Source organism: Leishmania braziliensis, chromosome 8, assembly GCF_000002845.2.
Source record: "Leishmania braziliensis MHOM/BR/75/M2904 complete genome, chromosome 8".
Taxonomy (NCBI): domain Eukaryota; phylum Euglenozoa; class Kinetoplastea; order Trypanosomatida; family Trypanosomatidae; genus Leishmania; species Leishmania braziliensis.
In genome coordinates, this window is record NC_009300.2 from 75,600 (window position 1) to 92,039 (window position 16,440).

The 16,440-nt window shown below is 60.1% G+C and overlaps 5 protein-coding genes across 5 annotated transcripts; all 5 read left to right on the plus strand.

The window, feature by feature from the left end:
• Positions 1-1,778: 1,778 nt before the first annotated feature.
• LBRM_08_0240 (conserved hypothetical protein) lies at positions 1,779-3,347 on the plus strand (the record flags this gene model as incomplete). Its single annotated transcript, XM_001562035.2, has 1 exon — positions 1,779-3,347. The coding sequence occupies one exon, from the start codon at positions 1,779-1,781 to the stop codon at positions 3,345-3,347; it is 1,569 nt and encodes a 522-aa protein (XP_001562085.2).
• Positions 3,348-4,788: 1,441 nt separating this feature from the next.
• LBRM_08_0250 (conserved hypothetical protein) lies at positions 4,789-5,577 on the plus strand (the record flags this gene model as incomplete). Its single annotated transcript, XM_001562036.1, has 1 exon — positions 4,789-5,577. The coding sequence occupies one exon, from the start codon at positions 4,789-4,791 to the stop codon at positions 5,575-5,577; it is 789 nt and encodes a 262-aa protein (XP_001562086.1).
• Positions 5,578-6,665: 1,088 nt separating this feature from the next.
• LBRM_08_0260 (conserved hypothetical protein) lies at positions 6,666-7,007 on the plus strand (the record flags this gene model as incomplete). The annotated part of the gene is made up of 1 exon (XM_001562037.1): positions 6,666-7,007. The coding sequence occupies one exon, from the start codon at positions 6,666-6,668 to the stop codon at positions 7,005-7,007; it is 342 nt and encodes a 113-aa protein (XP_001562087.1).
• A 993-nt stretch (positions 7,008-8,000) lies between these two features.
• Positions 8,001-10,028, plus strand: LBRM_08_0270 (conserved hypothetical protein; the record flags this gene model as incomplete). Its single annotated transcript, XM_001562038.2, has 1 exon — positions 8,001-10,028. The coding sequence occupies one exon, from the start codon at positions 8,001-8,003 to the stop codon at positions 10,026-10,028; it is 2,028 nt and encodes a 675-aa protein (XP_001562088.1).
• A 1,269-nt stretch (positions 10,029-11,297) lies between these two features.
• LBRM_08_0280 (hypothetical protein) lies at positions 11,298-13,877 on the plus strand (the record flags this gene model as incomplete). The annotated part of the gene is made up of 1 exon (XM_001562039.2): positions 11,298-13,877. The coding sequence occupies one exon, from the start codon at positions 11,298-11,300 to the stop codon at positions 13,875-13,877; it is 2,580 nt and encodes an 859-aa protein (XP_001562089.2).
• Positions 13,878-16,440: the final 2,563 nt, after the last annotated feature.

Genomic DNA, 16,440 nt, shown 5'->3' on the forward strand with positions numbered 1-16,440 from the left:
GGCGAGACGCTGCGACCATCTTGGGAGTTCTACAGCTTTCACCCGCCGAAGCAGAGTGGGTCACTCATCAACACCAGTGCTACACTCTCACCGCCGACTCACCTAACAAGAACGTGCCATGGAGTGTAGTGCTGACGCATGGCGTCAAGGGGGAGGCAGCAGCGGCGCCGTCGTCGTCAACCATGGTATTTGAGGTCTCTGGGCTCGAACAGGCAGAGGCGGCCGAACAGCGAGCCTTGGCGCGTCTCGCGGCGCAGCAGGTGCAAGAAGAATCGAGTTGCGCTAAGAACGCAGAGGAGAGCCATGGCGGTCCGTCAGGAGCGACAGGCCTCACGTCTTCCGCAGTGGTCACGACTGCACCAGCGGTGGTGAGCGTTCTTGTGCTGGATGACGACGAGGTGCAGGACGTGACGCCTGCCAGCAGCGGTGTATCTAACTTAGCGACAGGGGAGAGCGTAACGGTGCTGGACTAACAGAGTGCGCTTTGTGCTTTGTGTGTGCCGTCCGGTTCACCATCGTGCTGCTTCACTGCGCAGCACAGACATAAACCCGTGGAAGCACAAAGGGGAAAACAATTTGAGCCCCGCACTCTCTCCCTGCAATGACCGAGTCAAGAGTGTTTTATCCTTCCTCCCCGAGGGTCTCTCATGGTGCCACTTCGCCACGCGCTCACCCCCACATCACCACCACCTGTTGAAACACCGTGAAGTGACTTTCGCCGTGCCGCTGCTCTCTACACGCACACGGGTCATGCACAGCGTCGCTGTTGTGCTTCATTACCCCCGTCGCAGGCACACAGACACGCCAGTTAACCGCACGCTATGCATTCACTATCCTCGTCATCAGCACCGCACGCCTCTCTCTCTTTTATCTCCTACTTCTCCATACCCCACCCCCGATGTAACGGCCCTCGTGTGTGGGCGTCCGCATCTCGCTGCGATTTTGGGGGGGGGGGGGGGGAGGCGCGCCGTGGAGTGGAAATGTGGGCGGCCTCATCTCGCACTCGTCTTCTCTCTTCACCTCATCCTCTCCGTCCTACACCAGCACGGGACTACGCGGGTCGCCGCGGAAGGTGATTTACTCGTCTGCTTACTCGCCTCATCGCTGCGCGATCTTCACAGGACATTGACGATACAGCGAGACGGGGGGCACGATGGAGTGGTTGACTTTCCCTGCCTGCACTGAGCAGGATCTTCACTCCACCTGTCAGGGTCACTTCCAGTAGCCATGCTCGCTGAGACAACCCCCAGCGACCCTACGGCCGCCTCTCTCTCTCGCGTGATCTCCAGTGCCCATGTCCTGAGGGTGCGTCCCCCGCCCCCACCCGGCCCCCTTCGTGTGTCTACCCGGTGAGACCGGAAGCTGGAAGGACATGCGACATGGCACTCTTGCCCGCGCCCCGTCACAAGGTATACGAGCATCGGTGCTCTTGCCGGAAAGACGCGCTCTATTCCTGCCGCCATGGTCTTGGCGTGACTCTCCCTCTCCTCCTCATGCTGGGAAAGGAAGGAGAGGGGGGGGGTATTCGCGCCAGAGCGACCTGGGGACTCGCATCGGTACCCACTGCAGAGCCGCCGCCGCAGTGGTGTCTGCGAGGTTCTCTAAGGCGTCTTGGACTACTTCACTGTGTTTTGCCTTTTACTTTTTCCCCCCTCTCTCTCTCCCTCGGCTCCCATCTGACCAGCACTGGCACCCACCCACCCACACACGCACACGCACACACACACACACACACACACATACGACGAGGCGCTGGGCAGCAGCAGTGGCTTACTGGAATGTCGTTTAGGCTCAGCCGAGCGATGCGCTATGGTGCCGCGGCGGCGGGCGTTGTGGGGGCCGGCACAGCCGCCATTGTCCTGCCGCCGAAGGAAACGATCCCGCCGGCGCTGTTGCCGTCGCGTGTCCTGCTAGAGGGCTTCGGTCGTGTGGGGCGCTGTATTTACACGGGTGGGCTGATCTACTGGGACTACACCTTCCACGTGACACAGCAAGACCGGCAGGAGCGGTGGAACGAGGTGCACCGTCGGTGCGCGCAGCGGCTGGTCGATCTGGCGGAGAGTAACGGTGGGCTGTACGTGAAGGCGGGTCAAATCTTCGCGAATATGGGCCACGTGCTGCCTTACCAGTACTGCCAGGTGATGTCTGTGCTGCAGGATGCGGTGGTGAAGCGCCCCTACGCGGAGGTCGTAGCGGTCCTGGAGAAGGACTTGGGGCGTCCTCTCAGCGAAGTTTTCTCATACGTCGACTCGACCCCGCTCGCAGCGGCGTCGCTGGCGCAGGTGCACCGTGGCCGTCTGCGCGACGAGAACACGGAGGTGGCGATCAAGGTACAGTACCTCGATGTTGCTCAGCGGTTTAATGGCGACATGCGCACCATCTCCCTCATGTTTGCGGCGGCCAGCTACTTCTTTCCTGGTTATGACTTTGGGCAGATCATCACGAAGCTGAACGACACCGTTGCCGCGGAGCTCGACTTCCGGATTGAGGGCCGCAATAGCGACCGCGCTGCGGCGGACCTGCAGGCCTACGGGTGGGGTGAGCGGGTCGTGTGCCCACGAATATTTTGGAACCACTCCAGCAAGCGAGTGCTTGTGTCGAAGTTCATCCCGAACGCAGTGAAGATCTCCGACCGCGCCGGTATCGCGTCTAAGGGCCTTAGCGTGAAGGAGGTCGCGACGACGTTTTTCGATGTCATCGCCTTTCAGATTTTTTGCACTGGCTTCTTCCACGGCGACCCACACGCCGGAAACATCCTCGTACACAAGCTGCCGAGCGGGAAGCCCCAGGTGGTGCTGCTTGACTTTGGTCTGTGTGCGGAGCTGGACGCGGCGCAGCGCCGCGAGATAAGCGACATCTGGACGGCCTCCATCACCCACGACACTCCCAAAATCACCGAAATCGCACACCGTTACCACTGCGACGACTACGGGCTGTTCGCCTCCTGCTTTCTGCAGCACCCGTACGACTACTCAGCGAACAGCGCCAGTAACCGGCTGAGGAGTTCGGACGCGTTGGTGTTAATGCGGGAGACAGCTAAGCACCGCATGGCGGAGCTGAACAATATCGTCGCAGCGCTGCCGAAGGAGTACGCCCTCGTGTTGCGCAGCATCATGGCCACCAAGGCCATCAACCGTGAGCTCGGCGAGGCGGCGAACCGGCCGATGTGCATGCTGCGCTACTCCCTCAAGACCTCTCGCGAGGACTTGCCCAAGCTTCAGCTTATGGCGCTGATGGCCAAGGCGTGGTTTGAGGAGTGGTACTCGTCGATCGCGCTGCGCTTGGCACTGTGGAGGCACCCGGAGTTGTCTGAGGTGTTGGCGAACTCCCTGCAGCTGAGCGGCTAGCGAATGCTCAGATAAAGGGCATGCGTGGGGGTATTTCAGAGGGGATGATGAATTCAAAGGCTCGACACGAACGCGCATGTGCATCACAGCGCGAGCTCCTGCGTATACGTATTAGCCTCGGTGGCGTGGTGGAGTCATATCATTCGAAGACTTCTGAGGCAAGCCCTCTAAGCCAATGTCTGCTCGGGGCAGAGAGCGAGGGTGAGTGGCGTGGAGGTCTTGCTCTCCCGCTCTGTGGCTTGCCTCTCCCTCTTTCGGCGCATCGTGTGTTGGTGGAGTGTACGTGTGCGCTGATGTTGCTCTGCAGTGGGTCCCCTCCTCGTCCTCTCTGTGCGTCAGAGTCTATTTTGCTGGTCTCGCCTTCTCTTTTCGTAAGCGCAAGCGAAGAGGCAAACGCAAAGGAGCTGAACGAAGGCGACGAGGCACATCACGCGGGGGGGGGGGGAGGTGGTTGGGTGACTAGGGGACGTCTACTTCTGAAAAGAGAGAGGACAGGCTGCTAGTCAGAGGTAAGTTGCGTCGTATGTGTATCACGTCCAACCCCGAGCCGCTTCCTCTTCCCCTCTCTCCTTGTTGAGCTGGGGATTTTTACGCTCACGCACATACGCACAGCATCCCGCGTGCGCGCACAGCAATCACACAGACCAATACACGCGGTACTGTAGCGTCTCTTCGACTCTCTCGTGACCCGCGTTGCCGCTCTGTCGCTCTCGTTCTCGGGCTGTTCGCGTCTTGTCATTTCCGCTTGCAGTGTGGCAGTGGTGTCCCACATGACTTTGCTCCCCCCCCCCCAAAAAAAAAATCGAATACGCAAAGAGAAGATCGTGCACCCCTCCATACGTGTGTGTGTGTGTGTGTGTTCGCACGCATCGGTGCATCACGCGTGCGAACTTCGTCGCACCTCAACGTCGGCTGCAGACGTGCAGGTGGACTTGGATACATCGATTTGTGCATCGCGATCGAGGTCTCTCAGGCTAGCGTTGCACCTGGAGTGATAGACCGCGGAGATGTAGCGCCCCACCACCGGCCTGTGCATAGACACGTATCCTGTGCACGGCTGTACGCAGCTCCCCGTCGTCGCTCTCCCTCAGATCATCATTACTGCTGAATTCACGGTTCGTGAAACACTGATGCGTCTTCAGAACTGTCCCTCTTCCTCCTCCACGACTGTTGCACTCCCCCCCCCCCCCCCAACCCCATACCGCCTCTCTCAGCGGGCCACTGCGCTTGTGCCTCTGCGTATCGGTGGCCTGAGACGTGAAGTGCATCCCCTCCGTCACGGGCTGCAGGCATTGTAACGCTGACAAACACACGCATAGACACCCGTGGGTCCGCAGCAGCTGCCAAAGGTGCTCCGCCCCCCGCCCCCCCTCCCCCCACCTTGCCGCTTCACTTTTGCTTTCCTTTCACCTGCCTCTTCGTTTCACCATTGGCCCCCGTCATGCGACGCTCCGCCTGCATATTGGTGGCACCGTGGGTGCCACCGCCACGTCACGACGTCAAGGTCACCATGCCGCCACCACCCGGGGGCGAGGTTGGCGGCTCATACGGCGTGTCCATAGGGTACAGCGACCGTCTCGCCCGGACGCCGTATTGGAAGCGCATGGCGCTGTCCACCTACGCGCTACGCATGAAGGAGAATGAGACTCGCTACCCAATGAGCCCGCACCGTGGGGGAGAGTATGACCTGCGCTACACCGTCACTCCCTATCCCGATCACATCAAGCACCGCCCACTGCTCGAGATTGGGGAGGCCCACGAGATTCCGACCATAATGATTCCGCTTATTTTTTTAGTCAACCTCTGGGACGAGGAGCGGCTTGCTTGGTTTGGACGGCAGTACGAGACCGTGTACGTGGACCGCAACTTTGCGCGTGAGGAGCTGCTGCCGCAACGGTACGCCATCTACGCGACGAAGGAAGCATACAAACTGCTGGGGCTGCCAGTGGTGAACCACAGCATCCATGAAGAGATCCCCAAGACCCCGCACGCTTACAAGAAGTTGTTGGAGAAGCAGAGCTACACGGAGGAGCGGTGGAAGTACACTATCGAATATCTTTTTCGTAAGTACGAGGCCGGTCCTCCAGAGCTGCAGGACAAGTCCGAGGAGGGCTGGGACGGTGTTGAGGTGCTCGCGACGTCGGCCATGACAAGCAGTACCAGCGACGGTTCGGCGAAGCGCAAGGGACCCGTCAAGCAGCGCAAGGCTCGCAAGATCAAGCTCTTCTGAGTGGGCAGCTGGGCGAGAGCACAGGGTGGTTGGCTGGAGTCGATGAGTACCTGTTGGCTGCTTGGTATTGGACTAGTAAAAAGTTGAAAAGAATAGCGTGGCAGCACGTTCAAAACTGGCGATGTCCTTGTGTACTGGTGTATGCATACGCGCATGCCAGCGGTCGCCACAGTCATCGACTCCATGACATCTTGTCGTATCTTCTTTCACGGTTGCACGTTAGCCACATCATGCCACCGCTCCTCTACCTCTCCCCCTCTCCTCTCTGTCTCTCTCCTTCGTGTGAGCGGCGTCTCCGCGAGCATGTAGCCGTACGTGTGTGTGTGTGTGTATGCGTTGTCGTTGTTGGCTGAGTCATCAGCTCTGTCGATGATGATGGTGGTATCATCTTACTGTAGGTCCCTGTGTCGTTGTCTTTCGCTCGTGGTTGCACTGATAAGGACGTTTCTCCAGTCCTGTTCATCCCCTACACTCCCCTTGTGGAGGCCTCTTGCGCGCTTCTTTTCTCTCTCTCTCCCCTCCATCGCCGCTTCCCCCCCCCCCCCCCCCGCCCTCCACTCTTCCCTGTTGGCGTGAAGAAGAGGAATGCGGCTCTCAGTCGTGCGTAACGGAGGATTGGGGCGGCGGCGGCGGCGGCAGTGAATAGCGGGGCGGGGGGGGGGGGGGGGAGGCGGAGGTTCGCCTCTCTACCTGAAAAACGGCACGGCAAATTTCCTCTGCCGATCCTACAAAGGCGCGAATTGCTCAGTGCCTCCTCTCGTGCACAAATCTGCGGCAAAGAGTTTGTGCAAGTGGCTCTGGTGGTGTGGGTGGTCACTCCCTCCCTCCTCTCTTTCCCCATCCCCTCGAGCTCTACTCAGCGACGCACTTGCCCTCTCCGCTCTCCCCATCCCACCCCATGTTGGTGGACACGTCTACATGACTTCATTCTGTTGTGTCCTCCCGGTTTCCTCTCCCACATACCCTCCTCCCACAATCAGTACTAGGGAAAGGCCCTCCACCACCGCCCACATCACAATCTCTAAAGACGCGTCTCCCTCCGCCGCCACCACCTCTACCACACTCACCCGATCGTATCACCGCCACTCATGAACAGCCTTCTCATGGAGACGATGGTAAAGCCTCTGAAACGGTACCCGACACTCGGCGCGACCGTCGGCACCGGCGTGCTCTGCGCCTTCACGTACTGGTGGTACGCCACGTCCATCCGCAGCACTCTTCTCGCAACGCAGCGCAGTTGCCAGCAGATGTCCGATAGGGCCTTTCACGAGTGCCGGGAGATGCTCAAGGCTGGCGAGCGCAGCTGGGGTGGCGACATCCGCTCCCGTGACGCGCAGGTGCGGCGTCTTGAGCTGCAAAATGTAGAGCAGACGCGCAGTGTGGCGCGGCTGGAGTCGGCCATGAAGATGTGTCTCATCCAGAACATGTAGGCTGAGGACGGGGGACTGCTCGGAGCGGTTGTGCATCGCGTCGCCACGCGCGTTACCGTGTCTCTGTTTTACATCTCTGAGAACGTGCTGGGTGGTGTCCTGTGAAGGCACTTGATGGTGCCTGCACGACACCGAAATCGACTCGACGTACATGCTCGTGCTGCACTCTTCTCCCTCCTCTACCAAAGTGCACGCACACGCACCTCACTCTTCTTGTTGGATGAATGACTGAAGTTGCACGAATAGCGCCGGCCGCGTACTCCATCGCGGGGCGGCTCTTCTCCGCCTCTCTCCATTTGTGCATCTGTCGCTCTGTGCGTATATGTGTGTGTGTGTGTCCCCGTTAGGATGCAGCAACACAAGCCACGAGCAGACGCGCCGTGTGACTTGGTGAGGGGCGAAAAGTGGGTAGGAGTGATGAGGGCGGACTCGAGTGTCACTAACCCCAGACAGCGGTGACTTCTGGGGCCACCACCCATAACTGGGCTGTTCACCTCATGCAGAACTACTGCTCACCGCGCATGCGCCTCTTCCCTGCTCTCTCCAGTAGACACGTTCTCGACAAGCGCGCATCAGGCCATAGGCCCCCCCCCCACCCACCCCCCCTCTCCCCATACATCCTCTGCACCGCCACGCAACGGGCACGTGATGCCTTCACGCCGTCCATGACGGTGGCAATGGTAGGAACCACGTTCGGCTCTTCCCGTCTCTATCGCCCCTTCATGCCGACTCCGCGTTGCTCTCTCTCTCTCTCCGTGTCGTTTGTGCGTCTCACCACAGTCACCTTGACGGGCAGCTCTCGTCCCCCCCTCTTCCTTTCCGACAACCTCAGCTGTTGCGTGCGCACGGCTTCTTGTGTAGCTTCCAGAGGCAATCCGGGAGACAGACGTGCTGGCACGGCCTCACAGTCATGTGCCACAGCATCGCTCCTCACGGTATTTCGCTTCCTCTTCCCTCATTACCGAAATTCCCTTCCCCTCCGTGCCTTCCGTAATGCCACCGCGACAGGGGAAAAGACATGACCTGGCGGTGTGGGGCCCACCACCGCCACTGCCAGCGTCGTCGACACAGGCGTCGCTGTCAGCGGCCAGCAGTGGTGGCGCCGCGTTGGCGCCTGGCCCTTTGTCAGCATTTCAGAAACGCTTTGCGAATCGCACGGAGGTGGTCGGCAAGGGTGGGGCCAACGCACACCTCGGCGTAGCTGGCGCGCTGGCAAGGGCGGACGACGCTGCCTCCACAGTGCAGCCCAAGCCAGGCATATTAGCACCGCTCCCTCCTTCACGGAAAAGGACACCTCCTGAAGCGATGGGTACCGCGGCCGTCTTCTCCGCACCCCCAGCGCAGACAGTAGTTGCAGCCGGAAAACACATCGCAAAGACGCCAGAGCGGATTCGCATCGTGGCCCCGAGTGAACAGACCCGCCTTCCCTTGCCGTTGCTTCCGCAGGAGAACACGCCCACGTCCTCCCCAACCCCTGGGCTGCATCGCGGTTCTCGTACATCTCGTTCTCCCACGCCAGCGGCTCCTGAGGAGAGGGTGGCGGTGAAGTGCATTCTTGCTCCATCCGCTGCCGCCGCCATAGCTGCCAGGTTCTTTGCTGCGCCGGGGAACGGCATCGCCGAAACGATCAACCCGTCGTGGTTGCCCCTTCAACACGGCACAGGCCTTCGACGGCGTTCGTCTACGGCGTTGTCTTCGCTGGGCCCATCAATGGCGTCGCCGCACATACAGAGCCCCGCCAAGGCAGCTGCGGTCTCGTTGACACCGCCGCCGCTTTCTACTAGGCCAGACCGAGGTGAGCTGTTCTCCGTACCACAGCCAAATCACCTCTTTGGGCCGCCGATGAAGCACCATCGACCGGCGCTGACGGTTACTGCTGCATCTCCAGGCCACCCACAGCACTCCCAGCTGGTGAAAGCTTTGTCACCACCGGCAACGAGTTTAAATGCAGGTCGGTACGCGGCGGCAGCGGCGTCGCGTAGCACTTCGGATGGCAACAAGTCAGTGACTCACAAACCGCATTCACTCAAGGCGTACAAGGCGCTTATGGCAGACGTGGCAGCGCGAAAGTTTGGCGGGTTGGGGCCCAGCGACACGGATGAGCAGCGGGCTGCGCGAGAGAAACGCGAAAGAGCCAAAGCGTACGCTAAGCGGGCGATGGAGGTGGCGCGTGCCTCACTTGCAGGTGTGGGCTCGCGCGCGTGCGAGGACAAGGGCGACCCCGGCACCATCACCACCACCCCGGTCTCCCCCTCTGCAGATGCTGGCAGAAAGCGAGGCCTTTCATCAGCGCGATCGTCCTCATCAGACACAAGTGCAACGACTACAACTACCACGACTACTTGCACGTTAACGTCACGCTCGGCTTCTGCAGAGCCTATTGAGCGTCATAGGCAGACGCGGAGAAGAGCCACTCGTTCAGCCCCGCCACCACAAGGAACCCCTCCACGGCACGTGAAGTCGAAGCCGCCACGGGCGTCCACCCCACTGTCACAGCTGCCGGCTGCTGTCGTCAACAGCGACGTGCTCCCCCTGTCCTGCTCAGAAGAGGAGAGCACCAACTCCAAGAGCCCGAAAGCGGTGCCATCGCCGTCGCCAGCACCTCCCCGGGCATCGCCAGCTGTTGCCCCCTTCGCGGTAGCGGCTGCGTCTCGGAGACAGACTAAACAAGCACGACAACGCCGCGAGCGCGCGCTGGCCTACGCGCGCGAGGTCTCGCAGAAACGCCAACTGCCACCGACCGCGGAGTGTGAGGATGATGACGAGACTTGCACGGCACCACGGGCTGGGCGAGTGGTGAAGAACGGCGCCACCGAAGATGCAGATGAGGATGACATGCAGCTGGGCGGGGCTGCCTGCGTCTCTTCGCTTAGCGCAGTTCGAGGCGCTGACACGTTCAGTCTGGATCGAGCTCAGCGACTGCAACGCCTGCTAGACCTGGAAGCGCTCCATGCGAAGAAGAAGGAGGCGGTGGAGGTGATTCGCCGACATCTGTGTGCGCGAGAACAAACAAGAGGCTGATGATGGGGATGCTGGCGGTGTCGTCTTTGAGGAGCCTTTGAAGGTTCTCTCACGATCAAGCAAACATGCCTCTGATTTGCTTCTCGCGCTCTAGTCGAATCTGTCCTTTCCGCGAGCCCGCCTCCAACTATTCTGGTGCGATGTCGCTGCTGAGGAGGAACTGTAGAGGTGTTTGTGACAAGGTAGAAGCTGTGCTAGTGGAGGAGGGACTAGCCGGTGGGTACACCACAAGCACCAAGGCTTCGACTGCTGGTGAAGTACACGAGGAAACCCAGAAAGGAGGTAAGGCACTCACTATGAGCCACTTCTACGGATCAGACAAGAGCACAGATTGTAAACCTACTCGCTCGCTCGCTCGCTCTTTCTTCCCTCAGCCCACACACAGTACAGTCTAAAGATGGGGGAGCTGCGTCAAGAAGACAATGCCATGCGAGGATGAACGCGGTGAGTGAACAGTGCGCAAAGCCCTGATCGCGCTTCTTGCGGTCTCTTCTCCCTCTCCTCTCCACTATCGTCAGTAACACTGACGATAGTGAAGACTGTCACGGCTCGGTATAGTGGACACGTGCAGATAACGGTATATCCGCCGTTCACCATGACGCTGCCAGCCGCCCATGCCTCCCTCCCCTTCTCTCCGATGAATCCCTCCATCCTTTCCTCTTGTTTGATGTGTTTCGTGCCGACTCACCTCTCCCACCACGTGCTGCGTAGTTCTCTTGATAGCCGCCCGCGTTGAGTGTCCGCTTTCCCCTTCTGAAGCACGGGGAGCGAACCAGCGCCGCAGCAAGCGAAGCCGCCACACCCACACCGAGAGAGAGCGCGCGCAGTCATTTTGCTCTTTTATGCAGAGGCGGTGTGTGTGTGTGTTGCGGCACCCGTGTTGGACGTGCGCTTCACCTCTTCTCGTCTTTCTCCCGTTTTTTTTTGGGGGGCCCAGTCAAGACGGCCCCGCGGCGCACCTGCACCTGTGCGCTGGTGCACGGCAGCGTGTGAAGTGCTGGCGACCATCGGCGTAGTTGGCGCACCTGCACCTGTCGCGTCGCCTCTCTCACCTCTCACGCGTGTCTCCTACGCATTTGGCAAAGGCGGAAGCCAAAGAAGAAAATTCGGCAGCGGTGTTGGACCCGTCTGGTGTGGTCGTTGGGGTGGCCCTCCCCTCTCGCTCTCCTGTCCGCCTACACCCTCTTCTTCTCATCGTTGAGCTCGCTAAGCTGAACGCCCCCCCTTCCTCTTTCTCCCCCCCCCCCTCTCTGCGACAGCAGCTTATTCATGTCGGCACCATTCCTGGCGCAAGGCGAGCGGCGCCCCAGCAGCGCTTACAACACGAATCCAACTTCCCTGCGAGATGCACTTTGCAGCCGCATTCGCACCCTTGGCGCGGCTATCCTCGCCATCACGCAGGCGGCGATGAAGGAGGTGGAAGACCTTGACGCCAACTCCGCGGAGCAACAGCACTGCTTCGCCAAGCAACCACCACGATGCGAGTCGAGCCCACATGTTGGCAAACTCGTAGCGAAGGCTCTGCGTCCGCAAAGAGTCTCCCAGCAAACTTCCGGTGGTGAGTCCGGGAGCAGCCCTGCGACACCGGGGTGCGCTACATCGTCGGGCCCCCAAACACCTCCAAAAGATAGAAGTCCATCGAGTTCGCTGGGCAGCAGCAGCAACACGAAGGAGAAGCAGCACCGAAATCAACGGCCGCCGACGCTGGGGGTTGGGGAAGACAGCAGCACCTCGATGAGAAGAGAGAAGAGTTCAGAGCGCATCATAAAGGAGGTGGAGAACAGCACTGAAGAGGACGCCAGCGGGTGCACTCTTGCGCACCTGCGGCAGAGCGACGCCGCTGTCATGACACTCTGTGCCGCGGCGGAGGCGAACTTCCTGCGCATACTCGCCAAACGGCCCCCGCACAACCAGCAGTTTCTACAGTCTGCCTTCACAAGCGAAACTTCGGACACCGTCGCTGCCGGTCGGAACGACGACTGCGAGGAAGACGGTCAGCTACGCGCACTGCAGCACTGGGGCCGTGGTGCCCCGCTGTATGACCTTAGCAACGCCGCCATCACTACTCAGTACCACCGCTGCATGATCGCGGCCGAGGCGTCGAAGGACATGGACGACGATGGCGCTCTGTCGTACAGCACCTTCTCTGACGCGAAGGAGAGAGAGGATGGCGGCCTCGCATCGCCGGTGATAACAGCAGGAGGGGCGGTGCCGCTGTCGGCACGCGCGCCCGTGGCCACATCACCGCTGTCGCTCCAGGTTGAACGCCGGGCTCTGGATGCACTTCGCGTTGTGCGGGACAGCAGAACCGGCGCTGCCTCTGCGGCGGCATCGAACATCACAACGCCGCACGCCGAGGAAGACGGATGTACGTTGCGGAAACACGAGACGTCGTCGCCGTTCGCCCTGGCCGCGGTACGCAGCTACTATAATGTCGTCTACATACACCAGCTAACACCGAGAACCGAATCGACCATCAGCGGTGGAGGCGGAGGTGGTAGCGATGCGGACGTGGCATCAGTATCTGGTCAAGACAACGATGTTGCTTGCGCGCTTCGGCGCCGGCCGACCTCGCGAGCGCTGAGTGACGGTGCGATCTGCAGCACGGCTGCTGACAAAGCGGGCGAGGCGCCGCTCACGATCACTTCTTATGTACAGGCTATGTACGCCGTGGAAAGGGTCGACGCAGCTCCGTGGAGGTCGCTGCCTGACCCAGACGCGCAAGTGGTGCCTCTCATGGCTGCTACTCCTGCGCTGATGAGCGGCGATGCTGAGCTGGTGCAGCTGAAGCTCCGCGTTCCGGCGCAGTGTTCGTGTAGCAACGGTAGCCCGATTCTGAAGGCTGCATCGCCTATTGAGGCGAGCACAAAGCCAACTGATGTAAAGGACCCCTCTTCCCTCATTGTCGATCGCCTATCTGAAGCGGCCACGGACGTGTCTGTGGCCGCTCAACACAGCGACGGCACAGCGGCTGCCGCTCTTGCGACTGCGGCGGAGGCGCTGATTGCAACGCGCATCAAATCAATCGAAGACTGGCGACGAGATGGCCTCGCCGACGTTGAGGAACACATCCGCCGTCAGCACCGATCCTCTGTGGTCTCTGGCGGGTCTCAGGGCGTGTACTACTACTTCTACCCGAACTCTCAAGGTGCTACGGCAGCGGTGGATGGAGCCGCCACGCCGACGTCCATCCCGGAATCCTCGCCAATACATGCTGAGCGTAGCGCCACCCTCATTCCGCAGCAGCCACAAGAACACCAGAACCTTCAGACTTTTCCGCCATCTTGCGTCTTGGCAAGTCTCTCGTCGACAGACAAGGCGGCCACGCGCGCGGCGTTGCTGCAGACGCGCCGACAGTCGTCCACGCTGCTACGCTCATCGAAAAAAGCCATGACTGGCGCTGTAACCACTCTCTCGTGCGATTCTGACAGTGATCGCGTGCCGACGCGCCAACCAGCTGAGCTGTCGCATAGAACTCCGAGCAGGAGTGTGGTGACGGAGATAACGACGCCGACCTCAGCAGCGACCGCTGGGAGCGGTGAAAGGAGTGCCACTGTCGCAGCGACGCTGACTCCCTCTTCCGAGAGCGGGCCATACTGGCGGCTGCTGTTGGTGGTGGCAAACGCATACAACTCAGCCCAGTGTGCCCTCGGTTTCGCGCCCCGGCACGCGTCCACTGCGATGCTCCATCCGGCAGAAGGTGATGCCCTACTGCTATCGGCACCATCGCTGTGGTCGGCACATCAGAAGCGCAAGCAGGCCTGGGAGGAGGAGGATCGCTCGCACGCCTGCACGCAGCAGGCGCACGGCTTGGACATTCACGCCCCGATTGATATCCGAATCACGTAGCGACCTCGTACGGCCCGCATATGCGCGACGCTGGTGAGGAAGTCAGTGCGAGCCGGTGATGGGATACCTGCCAAGGCAGCGACGCCGTGTTCTCTTATGTTCCTCTGTCTCGTGTGATGGCTATGACCGGCGTCTCCTGCTTCCGCCTGCGCCGCGGTCGCCGCGTCTTACCCCCTTCCTCTTGTGTGTCGCAGCTGATGTGTGGTGAGTCGTTTCTTCGTTTATCTTTTTATATTTTACTTGTCATTGTCGCTGTGGAGTGCGTTTGGCTCGGAGGTCGTGGTAGGAGGGCAGCAGTCAATGGCCGTCGCTCCTCATGTTAGTGTTCGGTGTTTTAGGGCTGATGGTGCCGCGCTTTGTATATGTGCCCTTTGCTGTGTCGGGAGTCGTGCTCGTTTTTTTGGCGGAAGTGTTTTTCTCTGTTTGGGCCCTCGGCTTTCTCGTCTTCGCTTGTGTACTTGTCTGCTCCCTGCTGCCGTCGCCTGGTGAGGTGAAGGGGGCTGTGGTTATGGGGTCGGATGGTGGCGCTCCTGACCGGATTGGTGTGTATTCAGAGACGCATCGAGTTCCCTGCGGATGCACACGCTCGCACACCCACGGGCCTCCTTTCCCCATTTCTCTTGATCGGCTGCTCGTCGTAAAACTGACATCCCCCATCCCCCCAAGATAGACGTATATTTATTCACTCTGGACCAAACGGGAAGGCGAATGCGTGGGTGAGATGAGGCTGACCACATCAAGTGCTGCTCATCCCTGGGACAGAGAGGAGGATGTCAAGTGAGCACAGGATCCTCCACCCACGCGCACGGTGGGTGCTGCCGTGTCTCTGTGCGTACATATTTTCCTGCTTTAGGTGTCCTCTCTCCCTCTCTGTGCTTGGATGGGAGCCTGCAGGTGGGCGTATGGGTCTGCGGGTCTCTTCACCCCTCACCCCGTCCTCCCCCCCCCCCACCCCCCTCCCCACCTTTTTCCTCTCTCGCTCCACACGTAGCGCCGTGTTTATCGCCCCCTCCCCCTCCCCTTTTAGTTGGAGACCATGTTGGTCGCCTTTGCTGGCTTCAAGACGACGTTTACCACTGCCTCGCTGTCTCCCTCGCTGTGTTTCTTCGGTGGCGATGATGGCGATGGTGGTGGTGGTGGCGTCTTTGCTTCTACACTGGCGGCTCCGCCATCATCATCTTTTCACCATTTTTTCCCTCAGCTTTTACGTTTGTTTCTCGCTATCATCACCGTTCTCATCCTCCTCATCTCCCTCTCCCTCCCTCTCCCTCCCCTGCTTTCACCATAGAGCAATTCGTACGCAGCCCCCCCCTTCTGCCCCTCCCCCCTCTCTCTCGTTTGAGTCTTTTGAGTCGTCACTGGCGTGGGTTTGTAGCCTTTACGTGTCGCAGAGGGGTGCCGCCGCCTCTCTTGCTCGCTCTCGCTCTCTGAGCACAAACCTTCTCTAGCGCTCTTCCGTCTCGTGCTTGTTCTCGCGTTGCCTTCATGTGCTTATGTTTGCGTGGCTTTGTGCTGTCTTTCCGTTTGCTGCCTGTGTGCATGTATTCGAGTTTATGATGCCCTCACCTTCCTCCACGGCTTCCTCTTCATCGTGCTCTGTGGCTACCAGTTCCACATTGCTGCCTCCTCCTCCCCCCCCTCTCCCTCTCCCAGTCTTGCTCTCTTCTTTGGCCAACTCTCGCTCAGCTTGAGTTGTGCCCTCGTATGGCTCTACGGAGTTTGCCATGTGTGTCGTACAGCAAAAGGCGACAGAGAAAACACACATAGCGAAGGGAGAGTAGGAAGGGGGGGAGCGCGGTGGGACTCTGTGTGTAGAGGCGTCCACATGTCCCTTCAGGTCTGAAACACCTACAGGCAAATACTGTCATTCCCCCCCCCCCGTCCACCAGAGCCACCCACTCTTCTGGGCGCCGCGTTCCAGCCACCACCACCGCTATCGCGATCCGCACCTTTCACTGGTCTGACTGCTCGCTCGCACTTTTTGCTCTCCCCAATCCACTATCCCCACTGTTTGAGCTGCCTCGACCGGAACGCACAGCGGGACGCATGTACGTATGCGGGTCTGTGTGTGGCTGTGTGTGCGCGTTGGAGGGGGGAGCGTGTGCGCGTTGGAGGGGGGAGTGTGTGCGCGTTGGAGGGGGGAGTGTGTGCGCGTTGGAGGGGGGAGTGTGTGCGCGTTGGAGGGGGGAGCGTCTTTAGGAAATTTCCATCAATGAAAAGGGGAAACGTTGAGGCTGTGGAAAACACGAAGACGTTGAGGGCGCGTGAGCGAGAGAAAAGAAGGCGATGGTAATGAGGGAGGGGGTGAAGGTTGCAGCGTGGTGACCAGCCTTGTTTTCTTTCCTCTCTTCTTCCTCTCTCGCCCCCGCCTCGCCTCTACGCCGCTCGACCAGCTAAAAGGCAAGGGAAAAGCGAGAGAAGGAGAGGCCCGCAGTCGGGGAGACGCAGTAGCCGACCCCCCTCCCCACACACACACACATACACACACACACACACATACACACACACACACACACACAGAGTCGCGCATGCCGTAGAGCTGCAGCGCACGTAGGCGTCGTTA